Here is a 15,738-nt window from a genome sequence, read left to right on the forward strand (position 1 = left end):
TCCCTGTATTTTGGAGAGGTTTAGCGGAGCATGTTAAGGATGCTCTGTCTACCAGAGAGGTGCCTGTAAGTCTGGAGGAGCTGATTGCCATTGCCACCCACATTGATCTCCGTTTTTCGGAACGCGGGCTTGAGCGTGCTCAAACCAGACGGAAGGTTATTTCGGCTCCCAACCTTTTTGAACCTCCAGAATTACCCGAGCCAGAGTGTTCACTCCCAGAGTCCATGGAGGTGTCGCACGCCAGTCTCAAGGCGCGTCCGGCACTAAGCGCCACTCGCAGTTACCACTGTCAGCACTCTGTTCCCCAGGATAATGGGGCCCTGCAATGGCCAAACTCGGTTCTGCCGGGCAAGACCTTTGTCCCCTCTCACCTTCGGCCAAAGGTTCTCGTGTGGGCACACGCATCCAGGGCTGGTGGTCAATGTGGCTACATGCAGACCACAAAACTCCTGGCAGGGTCTTATTGGTGGCCGCACAGGGCTCGGGACACTAAAAAGTATATTCAGGCATGTGCCTCTTGTGGTCGGAATAGCTTCCTTAAACAGAGAGTGATGACGCCCGCCGACACACTGCGGCGTTCCACTTCAACTTCTGCTCCTGGCGATTTTTCCGCTCCCGTTGTCTCCCACGTGTCTCTTCTTAAACCTGGCGATCTTGCCGCCTCTGATACCTTCCACGTGTCCCGGTTTTCCGTGTCATCTGCCGGGACATCAGACTTGCCTTCGAATGAGTCTGAGGCCTATGCCTCTGATGGGCACAAGGTGGTGGATTGGAAGGCTCAGAGTGGAGGGGGCCCTAGGAGGGGGGGTAATGTTAGGCGTCAGGTTTCTGCATCTGCTCTGCAGGAGTCCAGGGCCTCACATTCTGTGGTCTCCTGCTGTCTATCTACCGCAGAGGAGATTCCTTTGCAGCAGATCGCTCCAGAGACTAAGTCCCTCTGTTCTCCTACTGGGCATGCTCACGAGACGATCTCACATTTGAGATCGGGAGTCATGTGCCCAGGTCCTGCTCCAGATCTCATTGGTCCATCTCGGAGATCTGGAAGCTTCCGGAAGGTCCCGGTTATAAAAAGCGCGCATGACCATTTGGCCATGCGCTAGTATAGTCTCTAGTTGCTACTGTGTGAATGATGATGGATGTATGAACCTGCAAATGACTCATTAAGATCCCCTCCCTTTGATATTATGAATGTGTACAGGGACTTAGATTAGAGTCAGCACCAGCGCGTGGCTAGCCTCAAGCCACTACAGCATCATCCACAGTGCTAGCATCTGACATTGCACCTGCTCCCTTGCTTTGTCAACTAACGGCAGTGTCCTACGCCGTGCTGCAGTTGCAGCACTCTTTGGCGTCCGCAGTAGCGACGCCGCACGCACGATAGGTCTAGACGGACGCAGCGCCTCTGTCTTGGGTCCTGCTCCTGTGACCAGATACCGTGTGTGCATTTACCTGAGACCTGTGACACTAACAGGCTCAGCCTTTTGTGTTTACCTCTGCTGACATCTCTGTGAGCAAACAGAGATTGCTTAGCGCACTTGGGTGACGTTCAACCAGCGTGCACATTTCTGCCATATTGCTCGTCTGTCACTACTTAGCAGCAGTGTTTACACCTACTGCATCGTGGACCCGAGCAGCGAACACACTTTATTATTTATTTTTATTTAGTGCGTTCCGCTGTTCCTAACAGGAACTTTATTTCAAAGTTCTGATCGGGCATCGGAACTATAGAAAGATTAGATTCGGTTCACTGTAAGTGGCATTCTGAAGATGTTCGTAGCTCAGAGATGCCGCGTTAAGGTGTAGGAAATCACAAAATGAAAAGAGTCCAGCTCAATGAACCGTGTATACTTTATTCATGTTGAGTGCTCAGATTTACCTGTTCTGGTTATCAAGAATAGACTGGATTTCATGCCATTTTTTTCTTTTGTTGATTTATTCATTCGATAAATACATGTACAGTAAGCTACACACGCACTGCAATAATTATCTCACTGACATCTTTCTTACTATGGACAGGTGCCAGCTGGTGAATACTCTCATCAGCCTTGCCTGCTCTCACTGATATCAGCGAAACAAGGCGTAGGATGATGGGAACAGTATTCTCATGAGACGTCTGTGACCAGCCGTAACCTTTTCACCGCCGGTCACAGCTGCTGGTTCATACACTATCATCTGTGCGATAGCGTGGGAACCACAGTACTCTGACCATTGGCAACGTGAAAGATTACCACCAATGAGAGTTGGTGTTTGCCTGGTACCTAAACTTTTTTTAATGTTCGGCCAAACCTGATGGAATTGAACATCCACAGGTCCGCCCATAACTATTTATTTATAGCAACAAAAAAAAATGACATTTATGCTTTAACCTTTGTCATTTAAATTAATCTTCAATAGGATACAATGACCCAGATAGTTTTTTAATTAGAATGATTGCTCTCAACCATTGATCATTTGATCGGAGCCTTATCTTGAAAATGGCAGCATGTGATTGTTTAGTAAATAAAGGTCATTTGGCTTGTCGATTGACACTTGTTATAGGGAGTTTATTTGCTCTCCTAGAAGAACCTTCACATTGACGAAGAAACTGTTGCGTTATTCCGTTAGTTTAGGCACCAAGGATGCCCACTGGTACTAGGAGGAGAATCCAGATCTCAGAATCTCCAAAACAAAGCAACCTCAAAAGCAGTACAGAATTCATTGGATTCTTTGTTCCATAAGTTTAATACAGAACTTAGAGCATCCCCTTAAGTAACTATTGAAAAAGGTGGAATTCTCTGTTATGACTGGGAATAGATGGTTACTTTGCCCGCGATACAGGTCATGAAGTCAAAGATCTCCATCTGCCACTGCATAATGCAGGTAGATGGGGTTGAATTGAAAAAAACTACAGTACATTGACAGTGACAAGCAAGTTGGATGGATTTGTGTCGCCCTCCCAAGGCCGTGGGGTACTCGGTACCGGGCCGGTATCAGTGGCATGTGTCACAGCAGCAGTGACCCGGGCCGTGGCCCTGGGCGCCCAAGAACTGGGGAAATTGTGAATGGTGGAATAGTTCGTGACGCCACCTGTTGTGTTCGGCAAGTGAGATGTTAGGCCGACGCTGCTTGCAGATCCTCTGGGGCTGGTGATGGGTTGCAGCCAAGATGGTGAAGCTCACCACAGGTGGAGCTGTAGCCCCAGGGCAGTGTGGATGTAGGGGAAAGAGGAGAGGCACAGGCGGTGTAGAAGCTGGTACCCAGATGTAGCGGTGCTGGGTGTGTTGGCGCAATAATCAATGGAGGACACCAGGGCTTGTAGTTCCAAAGCTTTTACTCACAGTCTGTAGTACACACAGGTGCCGGCCTCCATGCCATGTCCTCCGGGTCAGGGACTCAGCCAACCTCCAGGCAAGATGGAATGCTCCCTTCCAACGCTCCGCCAACATGTGCCTTTCTGAACGTCTCCTCTTATAGCGCCTTTTAGTGTGAAGATCTCCTAGTACTGAGTTACACTGGAGTTCCTCCTAACTGATGTTCCCAAGAACTCTACTTGTACGGCAGACAGCTGTAGCCTACTTCAGGGACTCTTTACTCTTGAGTCCCAGCTCTCTATCCGTGTTGCGGTTTGCCCCAAGTCTTAGATGGGAGTAGTTAATTTACAGCCCACTACTCCGCCGGTGTCTGCTGCAGAACCATTAGTGTCCATTAGTGTTGAGTGATACTTTCCGATATTGAGAAATATCGGATTGGATCGGACCGATACCCAAAAAGTATCTGGTATCGCCGATTCCGATACCGGAAACCCATGCAAGTTAATGGGACAGAAATATCGGAATTAAAAAAACCTTTCTTTACTTGCACATCCAGTTCGGGAGGGGGGAAGAGTGTGGGCGGTGCGTGGGCGGACACTGTGCGTGTATGTGTGTGTGTGGGCGGGGTCTGTACGGGCCTATCGGGGTCTGTGCGGGCCTGCCGGGGGTCTGTGCGGGCCTGCCGGGGGTCAGTGCGGGCTGCCGGGGGTCTGTGCGGGCCTGCCGGGGGTCTGTGCGGGCTGCCGGGGGGTCTGTGCGGGCCTGCCGGGGGTCTGTGCGGGCCTGCCGGGGGTCTGTGCGGGCCTGCTGGGGGTCTGTGCGGGCCTGCCGGGGGTCTGTACGGGCCTGCCGGGGGTCTGTTCGGGCTGCCGGGGGTCTGTGCGGGCCTGCCGGGGGTTGTGTGTATGTGTGTGCAGGCATCGTCCGATGGGACTACAAGTCCCATTGGGCTATGCCTGCTACAATGACAGTGATTGACACATTAGCCAATGATGGGACAGTAGTAGTCCCATCATCCGGCTAATGTGTTGAATGTAAAAAAAAACCTATACATACTACATACATACTACATTCATACAACATACATACATACATAATACATATATACTACATTCATACAACATACATACATACTACATACATACTGTACTTCATATATACTACATTCATACAACATACATACATAATAAATACATACTACATATGGAAAGGACACCATTGTAGGCATTTACTACAGGCTGCCTGTGCAAGCTGAAGATATGGATGAACTCTTCATGCATCAAATGGCCAAGTTCTCCAAAAAATATGACATAGTTGTCATGGGAGATTTCAACTATCCAGACATTTGTTGGGAATCTCTCTCAGGCAAAACTAACAGGTCAAGGAAATTCTTATCCTCTCTTGCTGACAACTTTATCTTCCAAAAGGTAAGGGAGAAAACAAGGGGAACTGCTACCTTGGATCTAATCCTTATAAACAGGGAGGAAATGGTTGAAGAGGTAAAAGTGGCTGGGACCCTAGGAGGTAGCGACCATGCTATTTTAGAATTTTGGATAACTAGAGGCGGAAGACCTGTGAAGACTCAGACGTCAAGGTTAGATTTCAGAAAGGCAGATTTTAAGGGATTCAGAAAGAGAATTGGAGGGATCCAATGGCTGGATATCCTTAAAGGCAAAAATGTCCAGGAAGGATGGGAAATCTTGAAAAATGAAATTCTCAAAGCACAGTTGTTAACAATTCCGAAAAGAGGGAAGAATAGGAAGCATTTAAGGAAACCAGGATGGATGAACACAGAACTTAAGCACATGCTAAAAAGGAATAAAAAAATGTTTATAAAATGGAAAGAGGGAGGCATATCTAAAGAAGAATATAATGCTGTCTGCAGAACCTGCAGGGCACAAATCAGATTATCTAAAGCTGAAAATGAATTGAGGCTTGCAAGAGATGTCAAAAGCAATAATAAAGGATTTTGTGGATATGTCAAAAGTAAAAGAAAAGTCAAAGATGCTATAGGATTTTTACAGGATGAAAATGATGAAATGGTAAGACAGGATGTTGAGAAGGCTGAACTTTTAAATTCCTATTTTGCATCTGTTTTCTCTCAGAAAGGAAATGTAACATCAACTGTTATTCACTGTCCTATTAAGGGAATAGAAGAATCCAGGATATCTATAAACAGAAAGATAGTGAGGAAACACTTAGCTAACCTAAATGAATTCAAATCTCCAGGTCCAGATGAATTACACCCCAGAGTACTGAAGGAGATAGCAGAAGAAATTTTTGAACCCCTCTCCATAATCTTTGAAAATTCTTGGAGAACAGGAGAAGTGCCAGAAGACTGGAGAAGAGCAAATGTTGTTCCTATCTTCAAAAAGGGGAAGAAGGTGGACCCAGGCAACTATAGGCCGGTGAGTCTGACTTCTTTACCAGGAAAGATCTTTGAACAAATTATTAAACAACATGTATGTCAATACCTGGATAAGAATGAAGTGATTAAACAGAGTCAGCATGGGTTTGTAACTAATAAGTCATGTCAGACTAACTTAATTTCCTTCTATGACGGTATCACTGATTGGGTGGATCAAGGAAATGCTGTAGATATAGTATATCTAGACTTCAGCAAAGCATTTGACAAAGTCTCTCATACAATCCTTATTGAAAAAATGACTAAGTATGGAATGGACAAGGCAACTGTTAGGTGGATTCATAACTGGCTTAGTGATCGGACCCAAAGAGTGGTCGTAAATGGCTGCACATCCAGCTGGAAGAATGTCTCAAGTGGGGTACCACAGGGCTCTGTCCTGGGCCCTGTATTGTTCAACATCTTTATCAATGATTTAGATGAAGGAATTGAGGGTAAACTGATTAAATTTGCTGATGACACAAAGCTAGGAGGGATAGCTAATACTAGAGAAGAGAGAGAGAGGATTCAAAAAGATTTAAATAAACTGGAGAAGTGGGCAGCAACTAACAGAATGGTTTTTAACAGGGAGAAATGCAAAGTACTACATCTGGGCAATAAAAATGAAAAAAGCATATATAGAATGGGAGGAATAGGGCTAAGTGACAGCACATGTGAAAAAGACTTGGGTATACTAATAGATCACAGACTGAATATGAGTCAACAGTGTGATGCAGCAGCAAAAAAGGCAAATGCAATTCTAGGATGTATTAACAGAAGCATACAGTCTAGATCACGTGAAGTCATTATTTCCCTCTACTCCTCTTTGGTCAGACCTCATCTGGAATATTGTGTCCAGTTTTGGGCACCACATTTTAAAAAAGACATCAACAAACTGGAGCAAGTTCAGAAAAGAGCGACCAAAATGGTGACCGGTCTGCAAACCCTGTCTTATGAGGAAAGGTTGCAGGATTTGGGAATGTTTAGTTTGCAAAAGAGAAGACTGAGAGGAGACTTAATAGCTGTCTACAAATATCTAAAGGGCTGTCACATTGTAGAAGGATCAACTTTATTCTCATTTGCACAAGGAAAGACTAGAAGCAATGGGATGAAACTGAATGGGAGGAGACACAGATTAGATATTAGAAAAAACTTCTTGACAGTTAGAGTGATCAATGAGTGGAACAGGCTGCCACGAGAAGTGGTGAGTTCTCCTTCAATGGAAGTCTTCAAACAGAGGCTGGACAGACATCTGACTGGGATGATTTAGCGAATCCTGCTTTGAGCAGGGGGTTGGACCAGATGGCCCAGGAGGTCCCTTCCAACTCTACGATTCTATGATTCTATGATTCTATGATTCTATATACATACATATATACATTATATCTCAGTTTCTGCCACAAATTTGTGCAGACATAACAAAGGCAAATAGGCAAAAATAGATGAATCAATAAAACCAATCATTTATTAATAAATTTAATAAAAAAAATTTTACAAGGAAATTTCTAAAAAACCAAGGTACAAATGTAATGATAAACGCTCACAGAGTTCAGCTTTATACAACATAATCACATATCATACAAACATTTTTTTCAATCTTTTTTTTCCCCATACAAATAATGTTCATTACTTAGGCATAAATTCATATAGCTATATATATTAAACTTCTATCTGAATGTTTAAGGAAAAAGCCCAATAGTTCTAAAAGCAGAAGGAACACATCCTTAATTAAATAGTGTAAAACACATACTGCTGAAAGTAAGTAACAATTTCGCTGAGCTCCCTACATTATATCTCTGCCATAGTGATCAAAGGTGCCGGCCTCCGTGCCATGTCCTCCGGGTCAGGGACTCGGCCAACCTCCAGTGTTATGATGAGTCACCGAAGGAGGAAAAAACAAAATACCAGCTAAGTCCAGAAAAACCAGAGAGGTTGGCAGCTATCAGATTGCAGACCCCTGAACCTATCCACAACAACTAGCAGTAGCCGTGGGGGGTTCCTACGGTGCCCTAGACCCCTCGATCACAGCCGGAGAACTACATAGCCTAAAGACAGAAAGGGGAAAAACTAAACTGCCCCAGAGCAGACCCCAAAGCAATAGGCAGCCCCCAACATATAATGACGATTAAGCAAGATGAAAACACTAACACAGATAGAAAGATAGGTTGAGCAAATGATGGGGCCCAAGCTAACTACATAGGACAGGATAGGAAAGCTGCTGTCTGCCATCCGCAAAAACCCTATCAAAATGAGCCAACCGACTGATAGGAAAAACAGGCCCTGAAGTCGCTAGGCTTCAAAAGACTATATCAGCACTCAGGTATATTCTGAAGACAGAGCAAAAGAACAACAGATCAGAGACAAAAATGGAATTCAGCTCACCCCCGGCCGGGGATGGCAGAACTCCCAAAAAACAAGGCAAAACAAAAACAAAACTGAAGAGTACAAAGCAGAGCAGAAAAACTTAGCTTTGAGATGCAGGAATCAGACTGGTCTCCAAGAATCCAGCAGGAAAATCACCAGCCAGGAAGAAGGGTGTCGGCAGCCTTATATTCAGTCCTCAATTCCAGCCACCCAGTCATCATCTAGCTGCCCAGGTGTTTGGTAATCAGTCTCACTACCTTCCTTCACTAGAGGAGGGAGTTCATCAGACCTCAATGGTGAAGGGAAAAATGAACTCACAACACTCCAGGCAAGAAGGAATGCTCCCTTCCAACGCTACGCCAACATGTGCCTTTCTGAATGTCTCCTCTTATAGCGCCTTTTAGTGTGAAGATCTCCTAGTACTAAGTTACACTGGAGTTCCTCCTAACTGATGTTCCCAAGAACTCTACTTGTATGGCAGACAGCTGTAGCCTACTTCGGGGACTCCTTACTCCTGAGTCCCGGGTGTCTATCCGTGTTGCTGTTGTGCCCCCAAGTCTTAGATGGGAGTAGTGCATTTACAGCCCACTACTCCGCCGGTGTCTGCTGCAGAACCATTAATGTCCATACAACCTCGGGGACCGGGCCCCGGCCTTGCGCTTAGAATTTCTAGGCAGGGTTCTTCCTCTAACCCACGTCCTCTGTGTTCCCTTACTCTCTTACATTCCGTACTTGTCTTTCTTTCCTATGGAAGCTCAGGCTTCAGTTCAATGTCTTTCTCCTTCCTATCCTTTCCCGTGTCAGCAGACCTGGGTCACTCAGGTCTGCTGCAGCACTCCTTCCTCCATCCCTCTCTCCTAGGGATCTCCTTTCCTCACTCCTCTCTGAGTGACTCTCTGACCGACTGACCTGAAATCCTAAACCTTCCCACTCTTTTATGTATTCTCAACTCCACCCACCTCCCAGCACGTTTCGTGTTCCAAGCAGGGAGCCACCAAAGTAGCTCTGCTACACTCTAAGCAAGGAGCCGCAATGTGGCTTTGCTGAACTAACCTATTGTGTGGGGTGCGAGTGTTAGAGCGGGTTGGGGCACCACACCTTAGGAGATGGTGCAGTACCTCTGTGGCGACTGAGCCTCAGGGGCGCCACAGATTCTTTATGATTTGCCTGCAGAGTTGCAAACCGTCCAAAAATTTCAGGACAGTCCGGAAAAATAGAGCAATTTTTTACCCTGTCCGTAAAAACAATTTAAATTGTCAGTATTTTTTTTTCCCAGACATTTTTGACTGTAATTATTATCATTTTATAGTTTACACTGAATGCAGTTTATAATGTTAATGTTAATATGTAGTGATGAGCAAGTATACTTGTTGCTCGGGTTTTCCCGAGCATGCTCGGGTGTCCTCCGAGTATTTTGGCGTGCTTGTAGATTTAGTTTTCGTCATCTTATCTGAATACATGTGGGAATTCCCTAACAAACAGGCATTGCACACATGTATTCAGCCTGTCTACAAGTCGCAAATCATACAGCTGAGACGACGAAATCTAAATATCTGAGCACGCCAAAATACTTGGAGGACATCCGAGTATGCTCGGGAAAACCCGAGCAACGAGTATACTCGCTCATCAATATTAATATGTCTTCATATCAGAATTATGGAATGTAGACATGAATCACTTGTAATCTCAATAATTTGTTGTGGTATTCCCAAGTGTCCTTAAAAATATTGTCAGTCCATGATTTAAAAAAAAAAAAAAAGTCACGTAGGCACCCCTGCTTGCCTGTCACGATCATTTGCAGTCTAGTTCCAGCCTAAGGGCTCTTGGACATGGCCGTATTTTCGGTCCGAGTGCGATCTGACAAAATCAGTCTGTAAGGTAGTCTATAAGGCCGTGCACGTGTCAGATTTTTTCATCGGACCAAGACGGTCCAAGGAAAAAAAAATTCTGCATGCCGGAGCTTGATCCAATACTTAGATCATGGCCATGCAAGTTAATGAGTCTGAAGTTAACATCATACTGCTTTCGGATGACTCTGAGTGCTGTCCGATTTCCACCCACTAACAGAATGGAGACGATGGAGAAATGCTTTTTTTTTTTCATCTTCTGTCATTCGAGAGAATCGGTATAATTAGAACAGTCGGCCTGATTCTCTCGGATGAGAGCATATATGGCCTTCTGCACCTAGCATTAAAGTGTTGAATACAATTATTACTTTTTTTAACCCCAAAAACAATAGTCCTTTTTCTTCTAATGTGAATATTCTGATACCTCTACTTTACAGCTAATATTTAGTAATTATTGTGTTTATCAGATACATCACAGCACAGAAAATCCCATTTGTTGATTTTTTTTCCTCCTCTAAGTACCTTTTCGCGTCTATTAATGCCTTCGACCTATTAATGGGGTACAACAGGATGAATAAAAACAAAACAATCAATATTCAAAAGTGTTTTTTTTTTCGAAGGTAATAGTATCATTCTGTTTACCTAATACCAGTTCCATTGAGAAGTGCATTACCTATAAGTAAATTGATTTTTTTTGCCCTTGCTCTTTTTTTTCACGTAATTGTCTAATTATGTGATATCCAGGCAAAAGGATAAGTAAAATAACGGTGGATGAAAATAGGATACTTCACAGATGGAATCATAGCCCATTAAGCTTTCACCTTTATAATGTTTATATTTCCAGGGCGTTGTGAAAACCGATGAAAATCGCTATAGAAAACCCATAAATACGGCCTCCTACACCAAACCCTTAATTTCACATCGACTAGACCTGTATTGTGATGGAACGGAAATTTAATGAACCCAAAGAACACAGTAAAATACCTTTTTTTCTTTTTTTTTGCGCCGGGTGCAGTAAGCAATTAAGTGAAAATTTCAATTTAAAGGTGACTGAATGTTCATAAGAAAGCTAATTATATTAAATTCTCTGAAAAAAAAAAACCTCCTGGAATTTTCTTCACGCGAACTAGTTTTGTGGCCGCTATCAACAGTTGTCATGGTAACCGAGCTGCCGATTTAATGAGTGTTAATGGCGGGCATTTTAACTTCCCAGGAAGGCAAATTCTGAGCTATTGGTATTGTCAATTTTTGATTACGGAAAGTAAACACAACAGACTGTTGAGTATATAAAGATGGAAATAGGGAGGATGAAGGCTGACTTCTGAGAACCGTGAATTTCTCTCGTCTGATTTTACTTCTTTTTTTTTTTGTTTCCTCACAGGGAGAGAGGGCGTGAGGGGGAGAATGAAGCATTTCGCTGCGTCCGAGAAGCATGAGGTGGCACCCGTACACCCGCTCTGACTGGGCATGGCTGGTGCTGACTTGCTTGTCTGTAATGCTGTGTTTGGCAACCGCTACAGCCACACTTTCTAGGCAACATGGCTCGGCCGCTTCATCCGGTCAGGCATCACTGGACTGGTTGCTTAGTAACAGGGGCCCGTTCCATGGGGCCCAGCAATACATGGACTTTGCCGAGAGGTACCAACAAGGATATACCACCAGGTACCGCGTTCACAGGTGAGAGATCACTGGGCACTTATATGGTGGGATGGGATTTTTTCTTATGTTTACATACTATTGTGTTTTATGTTTCTCTATCTATCTATCTATCTATCTATCTAAAGCAAATTAGCTCTCCTCCAGGCAGAGGAAGAAGGTCGGTGACACTCATCGGAGGGAGCTATCGGTACTATCAGTAGCGCTGCAGTGAAAAATATGGGACTGAAAAGCTAGTTATTAAAGGGGATGTAACAAAGATGTAGCAGGTGCTGTTTCTCTGCCAGCTGGGGTAGAAAAAAACTATTTTTGTTGGGATTAAGGTTTGCATATTAGATCTCCCCCCAAAAAAACAGGACCTCCTCACCCCCACTTTCAAACTTAGCACCACACCTGCATTTCTAAATTGAAAGTCCACATGTAATGCTCATTGGCATTCGGTCCCCCAAATGCTGATCATGGGAACCATTGATACTTTCCTGGAAACGACATTTGTTTATATCTAATTTAAATATTAATGACTAGAGTTGAGTGACTTTGGTCGGATCGGGTTTCGTGAAACCAGAATGAAACAAAATTTGAGTGGGATGAAACTGGTCCGACTAGGGCAAAAAAAAGTCGGAGTTTCATCCGAAACCTGACCCCAATGCAAGTCAATGGGAAATAAAAGTCGGCATTGAGCGGATGAATGTCATCCGCTCAATGCCGACTTTTATTTCCCATTGACTTGCATTGGGGTCAGGTTTCGGACGAAACTCCGACTTTTTTTGCCCTAGTCGGACCAGTTTCATCCAAAACAAATTTTGTTTCATTAGGGTTTCACGAAACCCGATCCGACCAAAGTCGATCAACTCTAGTTACATGTTGCTTTGGAGGTGGCAGTGAGCCTCCTTGCCTCTTGGACCCACCAGTGTTAATATATATATATATATATATATATATATATATATATACTTGTATATATATATATATATAGTGTTTCAGATCACCAAACAAATTTAAATATTAGACAAATGTAACACATGTAAACACAAAATGCAGTTTTCAAATGAAGGTCTTTATTTTAAGGGAAAAAGAAATCCAAACCTACAGGCCACTGTGTGTAAAAATGTCCCCCTAAACCTAATAACTGGTTGGGCCACCCTTAGTAGCAACAACTGCAAACAAGCGTTTGCGATGACTGGCAATGAACCTTTTACAATGCTCTGGAGGATTTTTCACCCACTCATCTTTGCAGAATTGTTGTAATTCAGGCACATTGGAGGGCTTCTGAGCATGAACCGCCTTTTTAAGATCATGCTGCAGCATTTCAAATTGGGTTAAGGTAAAGACTTTGACTAGGCCACACCAAAGTCTTAATTTTGGTTTTCTTAAGCCATTCAGAGGTGGACTTGCTGGTGTGTTTTGGATCATTGTCCTGCTGCATTACCCAAGTGTGCTTCAGCTTGAGGTCACAGACAGATGGGTGGACCTTCTCCTTCAGGATTTTTGGTAGACAGCAGAATTCATGGCTCCATTTACCACAGCAAGTGTTCCAGGTCCCGAAGCAGCAAAACAGCCCCAGACCATCATACTACCACCACCGCCACATTATACTGTTGGTATCATATTGCTTTTCTGAAATGCTGTGTTAATTCTACGTCAGATGTAATGGGACATACACCTTCCAAAAAAATTAAACTTTTGTCTAGACAGTCCACAGAGTGTTCTTCCCAAAGTCTTGGGGATCATCAAGATGTTTTCTGGCAAAACTGAGACAAATCTTTATGTCCTTTTTGCTCAGCAGTGGTTTTCGTCTTGAAACTCTGCCATGCAAGCAGAGACACTGTGTAGACACTGAATCTTCTGGGACTAATGAGAGATTTCATCTCTGAAACCAGCAGAAACATGAATAGAACTTTCTAATATATTTCAAAAGTTGCTCAATTTGTTCTGTTGCGTAATCCTGTACCTAAATTGTAGAAATGAAAATGTTGTCTTTTTCTAAAGTTTTTAGCACAAATTGAAGCATTAAACAAAAAAGAAATGCTACATACATACAAAAAGGCACCAAAATGGGGCTGTAGTTACCTACTTATATCATTTTTATATACCAAAGGACCCTTCTAAGGACAATAGGACACAACAAATAGATTCCCGAGTGGAGGCTATAATTGTATTTTCTCTTTGGAGACATGGGAGCCCCATCACAATTTTGCTATGGCATTTTAGATAAGCCCTTATAAGCAAGTCATCCTTAAATGAGTGGATCAGGCTCTTCAATAAATAAATGATTGGGAATATCCTTTTAATTAGAATTCTAGAGCGGAGTGTGTATATATTACAGCACATATATAGACTTTATGGGGTCCTCTGGGGTAGAGGTTGCTGGCCTTGCAATTTATCTAAGCACTCTAGGTTGAGACTTGTTGGTTCTTTCACTGGTAACCAGCACGTAGAGCAGTTGTTCCCCTAGGACCCTCTGAGCTATCCTACTGGAATGAAGCCCAATATCTGCTGATCAATTCTGCTATATGTTATGAATTACTGGTCATTGCTAGAAGTCGAAATCCACATGACTTATGGATAGTGATGAGCGAGTACCGTAATATTTGTAATCACTATACTCGTAACGAGTACTTTGTAAAAATCGCATATTCGTTCCGAATAGCGATTACAATGCAAGTCAATGGGAAATGCGATTAAGTTTTTGCTGGACCCTACAAAGGGGTCTGGGGGTCTGAGAAAAAGCCTGAAATGGATGGGAAAGTGATGAAACAGAATGAGAAGAGCCTGGAGAATATGCCTGCATGCATTTCTGACTCACATATGGTTTCTGAGAATAAGTTAGTCACAGTATTACACCACTTTTACAGATAAACAAGAACAACTACAAAACCTATATTTCTATTGAATATGTATCCCCTATCTCAGTCACAATGTGGGACAACCTGTCACAAGGGCTTCAATGACAAGTATAAGTTTGGTAGGACCACTCTGCATTCAAGATTTGTCCTCTGCACAATGTGCATAGGGTTTGTATAAATTAGCTCTATGCGCTGAGTTATGGTTGACACAGGAATCCACGATCCCAAGGGTATCCAATCACAAATAGTAGTTAGGTTGGAGTAGGAATTCTGTCCTGGTTTGGCGTGTGTGCCTATCAGTGATGATTGACCAAACGGAATTGAAAACACACTCTGACATCACACTAGCAGCCGGGCAGGACAGCACCTCCAAGGCGTTTAAGTAGAGGTCGGGCCAAATGTTCAGCTTCAACACCCAATAAATAAAGGGAATTGAAGCATGAAAAAGGATGCACATATGGTCACTTAAGTACCCCTTGACTGTGCTCGACAACTCCTCCCTCCTTGGCATTGTTACAGGCACAGATAGCCATTGTTGTTGTGCTTGTTTATTGAAAATTGCCCAATTTGTGCACATTTTCCCCCCACCTCTGTTGGACCTGGTGTTCGTGTTTCTCACCATTATCCCTTAGTGTTGAAGACAGCCTCTATCTCTGCCACCAGTATTTTCTGAGGGTGATGTTTTCAGCAATTGATCGACAACGGCCCTCTTGAATGATTCCATTGTAAAACTCTTTGGTGACTCCAAAAGGAGAGAAGGAAGTTTTTCCTTGTACTGTGGATCAAGAAAGGTGGCCAACCAGTATTGGTTTTTAGATAAAATGTGTATCACGAGAGGGTCTTTCCACAGACACTTACACATGAACTGTTCCTTGTGAGCCAAGCTGCAAAAAGGCAAATGTTCTGTGTACCCAATAGTAGGAACAGTACCCATCCTCTCCTTATGCTTACTCGCCTCCTTCTCCTCCTCCACCTCCTCCTTTCCAGCCCATCCAGGCTGCACAGACATGAAACTTGGGTTGGGTGTCCCCTCTGTAGCATTAGGAGTCCCCTCGGTAGCACAGAAAAACAATCCTCCTCATCAATGTTGCCTCAGAATATTGGCTGGGCTGGGTAGTATCACCCATTGCGAACTCTATCTCCATACCAACATGCTGGGCACTCAAAGCTTCCTCTTTGAGATTATGCAGTGATTGTCTCAAGACACACAGCAGCGGGATGGTTACGCTCATAATAGCCTGATCACCGATCATAAAGTTGGTGCAGTACTCAAAGTTCTCAAGAACCTCACAAATGTCAGCGATCCACATCCACTTGACAGTTATGTGTGGTGG

General features: G+C 43.7%; 1 protein-coding gene across 2 annotated transcripts in view; it reads left to right on the forward strand.

Annotated features, from left to right (window-relative positions):
- BRINP2 (BMP/retinoic acid inducible neural specific 2) overlaps nucleotides 1-15,738 on the forward strand; it is a 427,262-nt gene that overhangs the window by 26,927 nt on the left and 384,597 nt on the right. For both annotated transcript variants that reach the window (XM_073571293.1, XM_073571292.1), the window contains exon 2: nucleotides 11,284-11,579. In XM_073571293.1, the coding sequence (XP_073427394.1) occupies nucleotides 11,335-11,579 (245 nt within the window). In that variant the 5' untranslated portion in view covers nucleotides 11,284-11,334. The remainder of the gene's footprint in view (nucleotides 1-11,283; nucleotides 11,580-15,738) is intronic.

This window comes from Dendrobates tinctorius, unplaced genomic scaffold (assembly GCF_039654945.1).
Source record: "Dendrobates tinctorius isolate UK_male_01 unplaced genomic scaffold, ASM3965494v1 ptg000029l, whole genome shotgun sequence".
NCBI lineage: Eukaryota > Metazoa > Chordata > Amphibia > Anura > Dendrobatidae > Dendrobates > Dendrobates tinctorius.